The sequence below is a fragment of the Erpetoichthys calabaricus genome, chromosome 2 (genome assembly GCF_900747795.2).
Source record: "Erpetoichthys calabaricus chromosome 2, fErpCal1.3, whole genome shotgun sequence".
Lineage (NCBI taxonomy): Eukaryota > Metazoa > Chordata > Cladistia > Polypteriformes > Polypteridae > Erpetoichthys > Erpetoichthys calabaricus.
Window position 1 is genome coordinate 170,763,859 of NC_041395.2, and position 17,563 is coordinate 170,781,421.

Consider the following 17,563-nt stretch of genomic DNA (forward strand, 5'->3'; position numbering starts at 1 on the left):
AAGTAACCAGAGCAAATTATTATTGCTCAAAGTACAGCAGCATAAATTGTTATTGCACCTGTTAATGAATAGTACATTACATATTATATATTGTATTGCATTAGTATATTGCAGATTACCAAAATAGCTTATTGCACATGTTCAATTAAAAATGATCTCAGACTGAGGAGATTCAGAGTTCAGAAAGTTTATGGCAGATGGGAAAAAGCTATTTTTTAGTCTGTCTGTGCGTACACGGATTGACCCAAAGCATCTGCCTGACGGGAGGAGCTCAAACAAAGAATTTCCATTATGAGTTTTGTCTTTGAGAATGTTATTGGCCCTTCTCACACACCGAGTCTTATACAAGAGTTCTATCCAAGAGTTCGAGTGATGGCAGATCAGTCCCAATAATGGCCTCTGCTGTTTTTACGACCCGCTGCAGGGCTTCTTTAGCAGCCTTGCAGTTAGTTAAGATGCTGTCTATAGTGCATCTATAGAAATTAACCAGCAGCTTCTGGGAGAGGTCAGCTCTCCTTAGCTTCCTGAGAAAATAGAGGCGTTGTTGTGCTTTGCCTATTATAGTCAAGTTGTTGTCAGCCCAGGACAGATCCTCTGAGATGGTGACTCCTAGAAACATAAAGTTGGAAACTCTCTCCACAGCATCTGCATTGATTGTTGTCAGACTGTGATTGGTCTTTTTAGTGGTCCTCAGAATAACTCCTTTGGTCTTTTTGGTATTTAAGACCAGGTTATTGGTGCTGCACCATGCTGTCAGATTCTGAACCTCTTCCCTCTATGCAGCTTCATTGTTGTCTTTGACAAGCCCAATGACAATCGTATAATCCTCAAATTTAACAATAATGTTTGATTGGTGGATGGGTTGACAGTCATGGGTGAAGAGTTCATAGAGAAGGGGACTTAGTACACATCCTTGAGGCACACCAGTGCTCAGGGTTAGGGTGGAGGATGTGTGTTTGCCCATCCTGACAGACTGGGAGTGGTTGGTGAGAAAATCCAGTAACTGGTTGCATATGGAAAGAGCAGGTCCTAGTGCATAGAGTTTTTTGATCAGCTGGCTAGGTATGATGATATTAAATGCAGAGCTGTAGTCAATGAAGAGCATCCTAACATAGGTGTTGGGCTTTTCCAGGTGCGAGAGGGCAGCATGTAGAGCCACACAGATGGCGTCCTCAGTTGATCAGTTTGACCAATAGGCAAACTGGTGTTGGTCTAGATCAGCTGGGATGGAGGCTTTGATGTGTGTGATTACCAGTCATTCAAAGCACTTTGCGATGACAGGGGTGAGAGAGACTGGTTGATAGTCATTAAGACAGGTTATCCTCGGTTTTTTGGAACAGGTACAATGGTTGTGGATTTTAGGCACAAAGGGACTACACCTGAGGAGAGAGAGAGAGGTTGAATATGTGTGTAAATACCTCCGCTAATTGGTCAGCGCAGGCCTGGAGCACACGTCCTTGCACATTATCAGGACCTGCTGCCTTCCTTGTATTGATGTTTTCGAGTGCCCACTGCACATCATGTATGTGTCCAACCAAAGGCTGTGAGTCTTGGAGGCTGGTTATTGTCCTTGTCAAACAGTGCAAAGAAACTGTTAAGTTCCTCTGCTAGGTTGGCATTGTTATTGGCCACTGTGTATTGTACGTCATTTTTCTTTTTGTAATCCATGATTAATTGGATTCCTTGCCACATCCACTGTGAGTTTGAGTTACTGTCAAAGTCCTCCTCAATCTGTTGTTTGTACATTAGTTTAGCAAACTTGATGCCCTTCTTGAAGTTAGCTCTGGCAGCTCTATAGGCTGAGGTGTCTCCTAATTTAAAGGCTTTGTCCCTTTCCCTGAGCAGCTGTTTGACTTCACTATTTATCCATGGTTTCTCATTTGGGTAGACCTTAATCCTTTTGTTGACAGTGACATTGTCCACACAACAATTAATATATGACAGCACAGATGAAGTATATGTCTCTAAGTCTGTCTGATGAAAAAATATATTCCAGTCTGTTTGTTCAGACTTCAGGCCAAACTTTAACAGTCTTGCTAATTGGATTAGTACTGTTGATAAGGGCTTTGTGCGCTGGAACAAAAAACAAAGAGAGATGATCAGACTGGCCGAGGTGGGGGCGTGAAATGACCTTATAGGCGTCTTTTATGGTTGTATAGATGTGGTCAAAGGTGTTTTCCCCTCTGGTTTTACAATGTACATGCTGATAAAATCTGGGAAATACATCCTTAAGAATCACTTGATTAAAATTCCCAGCAATGATAAAAACTGCATCAGAGTGCGAGTTCTGTTGTTTACTGATAATGTCAAACAATTTTTCAAGCACTGACTTAACATTAACCTGATGAGGTTTGTATACTGCTGTAACAATAGCGACTGTATCTTCTCTTGGTAGGTAAAACGGTCAGCATCTTAGCATCAGATATTCCACTTCCGGACAACAAAACGTGTTGATTGTAGTTATATTACAGCACCAAGCATTATTAGTATAGACACACAGTCCTCCACCTGTTTTCTAATTGGAATTGGGGGTTCGATCGGTTCGATGGAGCGTGCAACCTGCAAGTTCAACTGCTGTGTCTGGTATGGTGGGATCCAGCCATGTCTCCAAAAAAATCAAAAGACAGCAGTCCCTTGTAGTTTTATGTGTGGAAATATCCAGTCGGAGCCCATCCATTTTATTTGCAAGTGATCTAGTATTCGCAGGAAGAACACTAGGAAGAGGGGTTTTATGCGGAGCAGCCTGTTAGCCTAGCTAGTAATCCTGCTCCTGCATCGCCGTCTTCCGAGTGTAGAAGTCAATGTAAGTCCCAGTGATCTGAGAATCTCCTGTGGTATTGCTTCTGTGTTATAATAATTATCTGTGCTATTAGAGCCGATCTGTAGAAGCTTTTGACGACTGTAGTGGATGCTCGCTTCCGTGTGTAAAACGATGAAAGTCAATATTAAAAATGATAATAGCAGAAAAGAGCACCTATTCGGGGAGCACAAAGCCGCAGCATCTGTGCGCGCCACCATTGTCACACATACAATATTAGTTACTATGTATTATAAGTAATATTATACCCCTATTGGCTCATTATTATTATTATTATTATTATTATTATTATTATTATTATTATTATTATTGTAATATCTAATAGGCATAAAAGCCTTAATGCTGCCTGGAATTTATAATGGTACTCCAGGAATCACTTGAACCAGGGTTCAACACACAATATTGGGGCTTAGTGGCTCCTATCAAATATGGACTTTTGGCACTGGCAATTATAACATATACAAGCCACCTAGACACCTTATAGCCTGATTCCTGTCCTGAACTGTGGTAGCATTGTTGAAGCTATAGTCACTGCTAAACCACCAATTTAAACAACTCACAAAATGCTACTAATAAAACACAGATTCTGACTGCTACTAATTAATGGCATTAAACTATGCTTAAAAGATATTCACTGACATTATCTTTGTGATAAAAAGGCAAATGATTACCTGAAAAAATAATTAATTTAGCCAAGAAGGCCAAAAGAAGTGGACATAGAAAGACCTGAAAATACTGTGCCTCAAAACAATATAAGCCATGTTTCAGAATAGACTTTATTCATCTAATATAGACCTGATTATGCTTGCAACTGTAACAACAAAAAAGAGGGGAAAAAAACATACTTTGTGAATTATATTCTGCTTTTTCAATATTTGCAGTCTTTTCTATTTTGAGTCACCTAAAACCTTAAGGCAAAATTAATGAATACTCATTTTCAGTCATGTTCAGACCTTCCCCCCTACTGCACTTTGTGACGGGTATTATTAATCGATATTAGAAAGAGTAGTAGTCCTTGAATGAAATTGGCTGACTATTCTCTTATCTGTTTTCTATGCTTTGCATATAGGAATCAACTGATTGCTTTGTTATACACATGTTATCCCTGTTTCTTCTAGTTATAAGAATTCAGTGTTGACATATGTAAAACTACACACAGCTCTTTACAGAAACTGCTCCTTCCAGTTTAGGGATGTGGAGAGCAATAGCCTATCTCAGCAATTGTTGCTGCAAGTCATAATTACTCAGTTTTCATGTCCCACAACTGTGTTTCAATTCCTTAGTCTTGCCTGTTTGTTTATGCTTCTACAAAAGAGCTGGGACAAAACATTTGGACACAATTGTTGCCCATAAAATTGTCACTATGCTTACTTTTGCTATGGTGTAAGATCTTCTGGTTAAGCCGCCACATCTCGTGCCACCTCACCATTTTAGCATGGTTGTCCCATGCCCAGTTTTATTCCCTCTAAACAGCTCTTTTTTTTCAAGTAATCACTTTGGTTCAACCTACTGTACACATTATGTCATTGATCATTAGTATGTGTTTGTTATGTTTGCCTAATCAAGCACTACGCTGTATGACTACAACAATTTCACATTTTAACTGGAAAGTAGTGAATTACTATGTTAGTTTCTTTCTTTAAGGACATGCAGATATCTTATTATATTGTTTCAGATTTTACCAAACGAATACTTTGAACTGTAGATTATGCTCTTTTCTACTGACCCACTAATCCAGAAGACATAAAATCACCATCTAAGATAAATATTTTTGTAAACTATCTAAAATGCCTAAGACCTTTTTGCAGTACAGTACCTATGACCAATCACACAAGATCATGAAACACTAAACTAACACATGGCACTTCATTAAGATAGACTATTGACTACAAACTGTTTTGTGTCTTTTTGTTGGCCCTGTATTAAAAAAGAACAGTTCTGATTTCCAATTTATGATCCCTGCCTGTCTTCTGACTACAGTTAGCTTATAATTAATTTCCTCCATTGATGCATAAATAGTAAGCACTATGTTAGACTGTTTATTTCATATGAATGAATCTATTCAGTTGTGACAGGTGATAACTAATGTTGCAACAAACCTCTGTGCCTCTTTGCCATCTAGATGGCAACAGACAAATTGTATTTTATTCTAAAGGAAACACCCTTCCAAGTCTCTTTCCATGTCAAAACTTGAATATATTTTAAAATATTGTATATAAAGGTTAAGTAATACAGTGTGGGACCATGCTAGAATACACAGTCTGCAGATAATTACAGAACACCAAGTCAGATGGCATCTACTAAGTATGAAATGTTCTAAACATTGCTGGCATTTGCTATTCCTTGGGCATCCAAGAATGTTTTCCTTATTTCCTGATTTGCTGCTGTACTAGAGATAAGGTATTTCGATGGCTCAGAGCTGATTGTAGCACAAGTTAGAAATGGCACTGGCAACAACAGAGGAAGCTGGCTTCACATGAGCCTTTTGTGGGCAGGATGATGGACTCATTTAGAAGCAGTACAATTCAGTGAAAACACAAATGCTGGCAATCAATGTTTTGGCCAAGAACAATAAATTACAATCTGCCACAAAGTGCCCTGGAGTACCTTATCTTTAAGCTATAAGAAAACATTGTGGTGTTAAGAAAAATAAGCAGCCATTATCAGAAATTATCAGTATTCAATTGCTTATCTAAGACTAAAAAAAAGTTTAACACAATAAAAACTTAAGCTGTTCCTGAAGTTTGCTATATATTTTGTTTTAACTGTTAATAAATCACCTTTAATTTATACAGTACACCCAATTTTGGCAGAAGTATAGTAATCCAAAATTCTGTATATTATATATTAAAATGAAAGAATACAGGATTCTTATCTTTCTATCAGATGGATAAACTATTTTACAGTATGTGAAGTGACTGCATATTGTTAACATTACCCCAGGTATTGTTAATAGTCGATCTTATCTTGCATAGTGCTGCCTTATATTTTAGTTTTGGGTATCAGTTTTCTGTTATTGTCTGTATTATTTTTACTTAAGATGTCAAAAGATTAAGTGGGTTAACACTGTACCATACCTCTGATGGGCAGTTGTGAGATGCTGAAGTGCAGGAAAAAGTCAGAAATACTAAAGAACAGGACCTTTGCTGGTGAGAGTAGATCTATTCAATATGCATATGAAATAAAAAAAAAAAATAAGTAGCTCTAAAAGAACAGAAAATCTAGAGATAAAGTTTTTTATTGTTCTGCTGACCCATTTGGTGTTTCTTATAGTTTGCTCTTTTTCATATCTGTTTATTTGATAAAATATGACATATTACTCTGTACAGTAAGTGTAATATGCTTTGCTATCAATTACAAGGTAGACAAAAATAATTATTACATATTTTTTTACTTCATCCTCAATCCACTGCTCTATTCCAATCCCTTGACTCCCTAATCTCTATGTTCAACATCCCTTTCTTTTTGCTTTTGAAGGAGATGTGAATGATAAAACAATGACAAATGTACTAATCAGGAAATGTTTCTTTAATTGAGGATAAAAACATTATAAGAAATATATACATTCATTAAACAACTTTATTAAAAAAGATTTATTGATAGTTATATCTAACATGTTGACACAAAAAATGATTTTGTCAGGTGAAAACTAGTTCATTATATTACAAGCAGGACATTATTATTGATTCTCTAAAAAAAGTCAAGTTCATTCCTTACTGGGTAAGGGGATCTGTGGCTTTTCTCAACAACATAAGTACAAGGCACATCCACACTTGTGGGACTGCGAAACCTGCAATGCAACTTGCTCAGAAACTGGTTGAAGCCTTCATCCATCCATCCATTATCCAACCCGCTATATCCTAACTAGCCTTCATATTTGGATAAAAACTATGTAGACAGGAAGAAAACATGTCAAGCAAATGTAGACATTTATCTGTTATCCAATTCTGCTCCGTCAATATCTCAGGGTTGAAAAGCATATCTTGACAATATCCAGAGGAACCAAAAAACACACATAGTCATAAAAAATTTCACACAGACCGTGTCTGGGCAGGGATTTGAACCCAGTGTTTTGGAGCCTAGAAGAAGCAATTCTAATCACAGGGCCAGAAGAGATTTTGCAGTTGCCTTCTAGCAAAACAAATTCTAGGTAAATTAAGGTAAAGATGCATATTATCTAGCTTTGTATGTTTCACTGTTACTTCTAGATGGTTCCACTTTTTCTTCTTCTTTATGTCATAAAAGGTTAATTGTTTTTGAAGCACACACCTTTTTTGCTTAACCTGTGAAGAACGGGGGCGGTTCTGTGCTGTTGCCTGTTAATGTTGGGGTATGATCAGATTCTTTGTAAACGTGGTTATGAAAAAATAAGTATAAAAATGAACGGTTCTCTCATGTCTTTACAATGGTTTGATGGATCTATTAATGAACAATTCTCTGTATGTGCTCAGCTTAGAATACACTAATTGGGTAGGTTTAACTTTACACATTTTATTTAATGCTTTGAGATCCCTTTTTATGTATTTCATGACAGCAGAGGTTATGATGTGAATATAGAACATAACACTTTCGCTTTTACACCCTGTAGAAATGCCTTAGGATAATCCACTGTTGTTGCAATGCATATTCTGTAGGTATTGTCTGGGGCACATCCACTAAGAAGGACTAGCACCAACAAAGGAGTGAATCTTGTCTGCTTTCTGTACTGTATGTCTGACAAACATTAAAAAATGGCAAAAGGATTTGTAATAACAATACCATATACTTAAAGCTTCCAGAAAGATTCAACATACAGTACTGCTCTCTGTGGATGATTTCCAAGTCAAAAGAAAAGCTTATTTTTATTAGATCAAGCAAACTTTTTAAAAATATTATTTTCTTTAATCTGTGTGAGAGAGAGAGTCAATAATAGACCCATATTTTGTTTTGTTTGGCAGGAATTTACAAGGATTGTGTAATGTCGGTTGTGGCTGTTCTAATCGCACCTTTAACCCTGTCTGTGGTTCTGATAACATAGAGTACTTATCTCCTTGCCACGCTGGCTGTACAAACCACACTGATATAACTTCTCGAGGATCTGTGGTGAGTATTTCACATTATTTTTCAAGCTTCTTTGAAAACGCATAGTGAAACATCTAAGCACTAATTAATTTCTTATCTGAATATTTGTGGGGAAGGGATTTAAAAAGTCAGTGCATATTTGTAAATACAGTAGTGCAGAGTTTGAAGAACTAAAGCGTTACCTACGGCAGACATGAGGTCCAGTAGCATAGTGTAATGTGCCTCATTTGGGACTGTGGTACCCAAAGATTCTCCAAAGAGACATAGTACCAAACGAATCTAGTCTTCGTCTCATGTCACTGGATAATGTCCATATCCCGCAGCTATATAGCAAAACAAGTAGGACCAGGACTCTAAACACTTGGACCTTCGTCCTTTTGCATAGATATTGGGAGCACCACACACCTCTTTCCAGCAACCACATGACCTCCCCATGGTCTCCCAATCTGTCTACTGACTTCATAGGAAGAGTCATCATGTCTATGAATGTCGCTGCCAAGGTAAGTAAACCTCTCGACAAAGCTGACACTCTCTCCAAAGACAGACACACTGCTGATGGCTGTGCTCAAGAGGTCATTAAAGGCCTGGATCTTGTTTTTTATCAAGGACACTCGCAAGGCCAGACACTCCGACTCCTTGCTCAGTCTCTCGGGAGCCCCAATAAGAGGGTCAAAGGTCCATTGAGACTATAAAAATGTCCACCGTGTCCACTTCTGAGAAACTATCAGTGTTCGGTGTTTTTTTCATTGGCAGAAAATACATATGAAGGTTCCTGCAGTAGAGAAAACATTTCAATAGTTTTTTCAAGAAATTTGTATAGGAACAGTTCCCCTATTGTCAAAATAAAAAGGATGCGTTAAACTGTCCCTGTTTTATAATTTTGTTAACTTAAATGACAAAAGTTAATGAAGATATGAAAAACGCTGGACTTTTCTTCATATAATTTTAAGTCATCAAACACCCAATAAAATTTTAGAAAACACAAGTCATAACTGCTTTGCATATAAATCTGATATTATGAACTACATTTAAATTTTTGAGCAGAAAGTACACAAAGTATAATCTCAGTGAGTCAATAAGTCAGTAGTGAACCAATTATACAGTTATCCTACTATATTTTTTGAATTCACTTAATTGAAGGTTCAGGCTGAGAGAAGCCAGAGCCAGTCACACCACTGGCTGAATGATAATATCTCTGAAGCGGCTATACAGCTAACAGAGCAACATGCTATCCGTGCAGATAGAGACGCCAGCAGATCCGGAAAAACACGCGGTGGCAGCCTGTGTGTATATATCAACACAGAATGGTGTGGAAACACAGGTATGATCACAAAGCACTGCTCATCGCTGGTGGAATTTGTGGCAGTTAAGTGCAGACCTTATTATTTGCCGTGAGAATTCAATGTTATTGTTATTGTGGCAGTGTACATTCCTCCCGATGCAAATGCTAAGGAGGCACTACGGGAGCTGTATGAAGCCATCGGTGACCTGCAATCTTGCCATCCTGAGGGATTTTTTATTATCGCAGGGGACTTCAATCAAGCGAATCTAAAGACTGTTCTGCCTAAACTCCACCAGCATGTTAAATTTCCGACTAGAGGAGACAATATATTGGACTTGGTATACACTAACACCAGGTCTGCATATAGAGCAACTCCCCACCCTCACATTGGACTGTCTGATCACATTACAGTAATGCTCACTCCAGCATATATGCCATTGCTGAAGAGAACAAAGCCAGTAATAAAGCAGGTCAGAACATGGACAGATGGAGCTACTGAAGCTCTGCAGGACTGTTTTGAGTGCACAGAATGGAGTGTCTTCAGAGAAGCGGCGACCACCGATCATCACATTGACAGTAATGAGTATGCTGAAGCAGTGACGGGATACATTGACAAATGTATTGGAGATGTCACCACCATCAAATCTGTCTCAACACGCGCTAACCAGAAGCTATGGTTCACAGCAGAAGTTCACGAGCTGCTGAAAACAAGGGATGCTGCCTACAAAGCCAACGACGAAGTGGCACTCAGAGCAGCCAGAACCAACCTGTCCCGAGGCATCAAGCTAGCAAAGCGGGAGTACTCAAAGAAAATCAGTGATCACTTCGCCCACTCAAGAGATTCTCGGCGAATGTGGCAGGGCATCCAAACCATCATGGATTATAAGGCTCCACCGCGTATGTGTGTTAACGACACCTCTCTTCCAGATGCTCTTAACACCTTCTATGCCAGGTTTGAGACACAGAACAACAAACCAGCATGGAAGACCACCCCCTCGCCAGACAATCAAGTTCTGTCCCTGTCTGCAGCTAGTGTGAGAAGGGCTCTCACCAGGGTCAACCCACACAAAGCTGCTGGACCAGATAACATACCTGGACGTGTGCTCAGAGCTTGTGCTGACCAGCTGACTGATGTCCTAGTGGACATCTTCAACATCTCCCTGAGCCAAGCTGTTGTGCCACAATGTTTTAAAAATACCACCATCAGACCTGTCCCAAAGACAGCCTCAGAACTCAATAACTACCGCCCAGTGGCACTTACTCCAATCATTATGAAGTGCTTTGAGCGGTTAGTTTTGAGTCACATAAAGAACCAGCTGCCCCCCAACCTGGACCCTCTACAGTTTGCATATCAATCAAACCGATCAACTGACGATGCAATTTCAATGGCACTCCACCTGACCCTGTCACACCTGGATCACCGCAATGCACATGTAAGAATGCTGTTCATTGACTTTAGCTCAGCATTCAATACTATCATCCCCAGGCAGCTGATCAGTAAGCTGGATCTGCTCGGACTCAACACCTCCACCTGCAACTGGATTCTGGACTTTCTCACTGAAAGACCCCAAACAGTACAGATTGGGAATATAAGATCTAACACCATCACACTGAGCACAGGTGCCCCCCAGGGTTGTGTGCTGAGCCCGCTACTCTTCACGCTGCTGACCCATGATTGTACCTCCAACTCTGACACAAACCACATTATCAAGTTCGCCGATGATACTACAGTAGTGGGACTCATCGAGAACGACGATGATACGGCTTACAAAGAAGAGGTGGAACGACTGGCACTTTGGTGCAAAGACAATAATCTGTCTCTTAATGTTGAAAAGACAAAAGAGTTGATTGTTGACTTCAGGAAGACAAAGGCTGTCCATCTCCCACTCAGCATTGATGGCGTCACAGTAGAGAGAGTGAAGAGCACCAAGTTCCTCGGTGTTCACATCACAGAGGACCTGTCCTGGACCAAAAACATCAACTATCTTACAAAAAGAGCCCAGCAGCGTCTCTACTTCCTGCGACAACTGAAGAAGGTGCACCTCCCCAAACCCATACTTACCACCTTCTACAGAGGCACCATAGAGAGCGTCCTGACCAGCTGCATCACAGTCTGGTATGGAAACTGCCATGCCTCTGACCGCAAAGCCCTTCAGAGGATTGTGCGAACTGCTGAGTGCATCATTGGCAGCTCTCTACCCAGTCTGCAGGAGATCTACAACTCACGCTGCCTTCAGCATCATGGCTGACCCCCACCACCCCTCCCACCAACTGTTTACTCCTCTTCCATCTGGAAGACGACTCTGCAGCATCAGGAGCAGGTCTGCGAGATTGTGCAATAGTTTCTTTCCACAAGCAGTCCGGCTCCTGAACACCATGCTGCCCTCCTCCACACTGGACTCTCTACTCCACACACTCTTTGGATTACATAACACTACATAATACTGAAATTTTTTTTTTTTATCATAGTTATATATATATATCTTGTGTATTGTACCTTTTGACTCTGGAGGACGATATTTCGTCCCACTGTGTACTGTAAGTATATTGTTAGGATGACAATAAAGCTCTACTTGACTTGACTTGACTTGACTTGAGCATCAGACACAAGGACAATTGCAGTCATGCTTAAGGTGACATTCCACAGTAGGACACACTCTCACAACTGTCATAACAAACAAGTTTAAAATTCTAGTCACCTAAACATATATAAGTATGATGAACATATAAACTTCAAGCAGTGACCAGGATATACCAGGCAATATTAACGACTGTGCCACCATTCCGCCCTGCCTGTCATTCAGTTTCTACTATGTGCAACCACCGATGTGCCTTGATGTTTTACCTCAGACTTTGGTTTTCCTTCAGTAGACTGTAAATCCTCTCAGTGAGTAACCTGTAAAAGTAGCCTGTGGTATTCCATCAAAGTAAAAATACTGTTTAAACAATCATTGTAGAATACAGATACATATTAGTAAGTTATTAAATCAATGTGTCATTAAAAATTTAATTTTTATGCTAAAAGAATTAGAAAAATGTCAAAACGATATACAATAACAATATAAAGTCCACAATCTGAAGACCAGCTGCTGTGTGTATTTTATCAAATATTCAAACAATCATTTGGCCAAGTGTTTATGCTGTAGTCCTGCAACTACAGGTATAATTTTTTTAAGATAACAATTCACTACAGTATATAGTCATAATTGGTTAAACCCAGCCATGTTAAAGCACAACATTATTTTGTTTACATACTGCAGTTAGTTAATGAAACATAAAATCATTATTGCTATTACTATTTTCTTCAGTGTCTACTAGATGTAGCACAAAGAGGTAGCTGAAAAGTGGCAATTAATTAAAAATAATGTGGCAGTCAAGATGCAATGAATTTAAAAAGCCTTGTTTTTGTGACGATCCTTGGAAATCAAACTTTTTGGCAGTATAAATTGTTTTATTCATGATATGTCTTTAAAATTGTTACATGTACAGAGAGCTATCTGAAAGACAAACCATTATCTGTTAACAGTTATAGCTGCTGCTCAGCTTGCCAACAGAGAAAGATCATAAAATGAGGAAGAAAACAATATGTTGGTTATTGATTACATATTTCTTTACCAATTCCAATAAAATGAAAATGAATCAAAAACAGCAGTGAGTGCCTTTTAAAACTATGTAATACATTAGAAATGAAGGATATGGCCATGGAATTTGTGATGATGTAGTACACCTGTCTTTACCCTCTCCATTATTATAGATTGGGAACAGATGCATTATAATGTGCTACAGGCCCATCCATACACAAAGAGAAGAATAAAATAGAGAGAACACATAATGGCACAATAAAAGAGTAAATGAAGTCTCTTATTTCTTGCTTTGAAAAGCTGTCTTAATTATTGAAGTCTAAGAATACAATATTTTCTTGCTGTCTTGCAGTTTGTGAAGTGAATTTGAGACAGTTTACATTCTATTCAGGTCAAGTCAGTTTAGGAAGCATGCACTGATACAGCGCGTTGCCACACCCACCACACAACAAAACAGCTTGGGATCCTGTGGGCCACCCCACAGGCAGACACATGCTCCAGTCTCACCCTCCGGAAATGACCCTCTGTCTGCCACAGCCAGGTGTTACGTGGGCATCCCCTTGGCCTGGTCCAGCAACTTGGGTCCTCAATAATGAGGATCCTGAGAGCCAGATCACCCTCTGGGAATCACGCCACATGGCCGTAGTGCCATAACTGACACTTCCTCACAATGCAGGTAATGTGCCTCATTTGGGGCTCCGTGAGAACTGCTCATTCGACACTAAGTCAAGCCAGCATTATCCAAGAATTCTCTGAAGAGACACGATACCAAAGGAGTCCAGTCTTCATCTCAGGTCACTGGATAGCATCCATGTCTCGCAACCATACAGCAAAACAGGAAGCAGCAGGACTCTAAAGACTTGGACCTTCATCCTTTTGCATAGATATCGGGAGCCCCACACACCCCTTTCCAGCAACCACATGACACCCCATGCTCTCCCAATCTGTTTACTGACTTCATAGGAAGAGTCACCAGAGACATGAATGTGCCTGCCGAGGTAAGTGAACCTCTCGACAAGGTCGACACTCTGTCCTCAGAGAGACACACTGCTGATGGCTGTGCCCAAGAAGTCATTAAAGGCCTGGATCTTGGTTTTTATCCAGGACACTCGCAAGCCCAGACACTCAGACTCCTGGTTCAGTCTCTCGAGAGCCCCGATCAGAGCCTCCATTGACTCCGCAAAGATCACAGCATCGTCAGCAAAGTCAAGATCAGTGAATCTTTCTTCGCCAAAAGATGCCCCACAGCCATGTCTATGCAAGCATTGAACAGAGTAGGAGCAAGAACACACCCCTGACGAATCCTAGAATCAACTGGAAAAAACACAGAGGTTCTGCCTCCACTCTGCACAGTGCTCACAATACCAGTGTATAGGCCAACCATGATATCCAGCAACCTTGAGGGGATCCTACGAAGTCTCAGAACGTCCCACAGTGCACCTCAATCAAGTGAGTCGAATGCTTTACGAAAATTGACAAAGGCTGCAAAGAAACTCTGCTGATATTCACGCTTGTGCAACATGAGAAATATTTTTATTATTCTACATTATATTGCAATAAAAATATCATTTTTATATATGTTTTATATATAGTAAGAAATCTTAGAAAGTAATACTTTGTTAAATTCATATTAGTGTTTGCTTAGTCATAGCCATAGACAATGGTATAGACTTTTACCCCCTGTAAGTTAATATGAGATAGAACTTTCTTGCTATAACTAAGATACAGTGTGATAACTGAGTCAGTTGATGTTTAGAACAGGTCCCAGTGCACAGGGACTTAAAAGGCCCATTTTCAGCGTAGAATAGACATGCAGTTTTCTGATCATTTTGAAATGGTTCAGAAGCATTTAGAAGTGGTTTTGTAACAATTAGAAATGAAACAAGATTTAAAGTATAAGCTTTGAACAGAAATTCTTTTAAACAAGAACTTTTCTAATTTTTGCTATTTCAATTTTCTCTTTCTTGTGTGAACTGTCTTACTTTGAATTTTTACTGAAGCTTTTAAAGATGAAGATATTTTGTCTGTGGAATCATTTCGACACGTCAGGCTTTTGCTGAATCCAATTTTGTATTCTAGAGTTGCTGAAATTTAGTAATTTTGGGAAAACGCAGCTATATATATATAGTGTTTTGTCAAAGTTGAAATAACATTACGCAAAAAATGACAAGTTCATTATTAATTACAAAAAGCAAAGGACTAATTTTATTATTTGATGAAGGCTTTTTTGACAGATGTTGCAGCTGTGAGTTAATTAGCATACAGCTGTACCAGGCTAGACACTGCACTTTTTGCCTGTTCTTCTTTTTAAAGTTCCCATGAGTTGCCTAGAGACCATAAAAAAATTACCTTTCCACTCTTGCCACATGTTTTTAATCGCCTAATGTTTGGGCTTTGTTGGGAATATTCCAGAATATTGTCTTTTGGGTATTAAGCTCCTCCATTGTCACTTTGGCTTCATATTTTGGTCTATTGTTCTGAAAGAAAATTAATCTTTGCCTTCAGTCTTTGCTACATTTATTTTGTCTTTTATTTTTGCAAGTTGTTCTTGCTCTGATCTAGGGCAGGGTCCCCATAAGATGATGCTGTCTCCAGTATGTTAGATGGGAGGGATGTTTTGTGGATGATGCATGCAGTACTGTTATGTTTGCATTTATGTATACCACTTATAATACACTTTGACAGGGAATACCAGAAAGTCTTCTGTTGGATCTCAGAAAATTCCAATGTGCCTTATATCATTTTAGACTGTAGTCAAGATGTGATGTGAATTTTGTTTTTTAATTATTGCTTTAAACAGTGGCTTTTACTGCATCACACTTTTTAATGATTTGATAAGTACATGGGTAAAAGTTATATGTATTATCCATTGTTTCATATGATTTGCATTTCTTTTGACAACCACTGAGAACAAAAATATATCATTAATAAAAAAGTATGTATTTATTATCACAGTATCCCTTATTCATGTCATTTAAATAATGTCCATTTGCTGTGACCACTAAGTTTATGAGCAAGTTGCAGTCAAAAGCACTGTACAATATAGTCCTGAACAATTAAAGTATGCTGGAAAAATATGAAAAGTGAAACCAGCCTTTCTTTTATGTCTACAGAATGCATAATCTGTTTCTCCGAGTCATGTATCTCCTTTGTTGATCTTTCAGTGTCAGACTTTTTGTGTAGTCATTATATTTGATATATCTTTATTACAGGCTTTGGTGTTATGATTTGTGTATGTACAGTGATCCCTATAAATATTAAATGTGTTCTGAAAATAGAAGCAATAACTGTTGTGATGACCCATTCTTTTTTTTGGGTAACATTTGTTTTATGCCAAATATATTTTCTTCTATACAGACATATACCAACTGTAAATGCATTGGTAAAGGAGAGTCAGGATCAGCTCGTTCAGGCTCATGCCTCACGGAATGTTCTGAGTTTCTTCTGCCTGTCATAGTTATTATCTCCTTGGCAAGTCTTGTGGCCAGCCTCTCACACAATCCTATTTATATGATGGTTTTAAGGTAAGATCTGATTGTGAATTACTTCAAATATACTTAGCAAAAGTTTTTTTTTTCACCTTCCTTTGCATTGCTGTGTTAGGTCAATACATTTCTCCACTGTAGCATATACTTTCACTAATAATATATGTTTTAACATGCTATAAATTGGAATCTATGTTGATTGCTTTAATTTTCCACTGCTACTGGAAATCCTCATTCAAAGAAGGATGATGTCTAAGATTTAGCGTTTATGGGAACAAATTAAAACAAATGCAGCAGGATGACGGTGAGCACAACGGCAGATTGTAACTGATCTACAGTACAACTTGATCAGTATTATGTTTGCATCACAGAGTGTACAAAGACACCGAAAAGAACATTACCACAAACTGCTGATATTGTGATCTCTTACAAATGACTACAGTTGGGCCTGCTGCCAGAAACTGCTCCCTACCATTTTCTTTGAATGGGAAATTTATAGGTAAAATGGTCTCAGTGTACGGTGCAGTACAAGTGGAATCATACAGAGAGAGTGCGTGTGCCAGCAGTTTACAGTCCCAGTACAGGCAATAGTGAATGACTGCATTATTGTCAGCATCTGAGAAGTGACGAGTACTCAACTCTTTAGACTAACAATATAAAACATTATACAGTGGAACCTCTAGATACGAGTTTAATTCGTTCCAGCACTGAGCTTGTATAGCGAATTTCTCGTATCTAGAACAAACGTCCCCATTGAAAATAATGGAAATCCAGTTAATCCGTTCCGCATCCCAAATATATTAACATAAAAATCAATTTTCCTAACAAATAACACTGATAAATTATATATACTGTAGTCTACCTTTAATAAATAACACTGGTAATAAATAATATAACTGATTATTAAAAGAATCAAAACAGGTGTCCAAAGTGCAGTAGAGCATTCAATAAATCTTTAAATAAATAATCCTTAAAACAGTTGTGAAGTGGAGGTTTAAAGTACATAAGAATAACAATCCTTTAACACGAGGTTAAAACGTCAACAGGAAGCAGTCTTCAAAAAAACAGATGACAATCCCCGGTGCTTCTTCTCTGTTAGCGTCTCACCTGCTTCTCCCATGCGGGCTCTGCAACAGGCGAGACACTTAATGCAGCTGACCTTCTCTACACCGTCCTGCTTCAGCTGTTTGGCTCGCCTGTTCAGCTACACGCGAGCCTGTACTCGCTCGCTCTCTCGCACCGACTTCCTACTGCTGCGGATTCCTGCCTCCTCCTGCAACCTCCGTTCTCTCTCCTCTCCTCTCTTTTCTTTTACTACTTCTCCCCCTTAACTGGC

The 17,563-nt window shown here is 38.9% G+C and overlaps 1 protein-coding gene across 1 annotated transcript in view; it reads left to right on the plus strand.

Annotated features, from left to right (window-relative positions):
- The window catches only part of LOC114646541 (solute carrier organic anion transporter family, member 2A1), a 120,326-nt gene that overhangs the window by 85,710 nt on the left and 17,053 nt on the right, over positions 1-17,563 (plus strand). The window contains exons 10-11 of the mRNA XM_028794771.2: positions 7,756-7,900; positions 16,100-16,266. Coding sequence (XP_028650604.1) covers positions 7,756-7,900; positions 16,100-16,266 — 312 coding nt within the window. The remainder of the gene's footprint in view (positions 1-7,755; positions 7,901-16,099; positions 16,267-17,563) is intronic.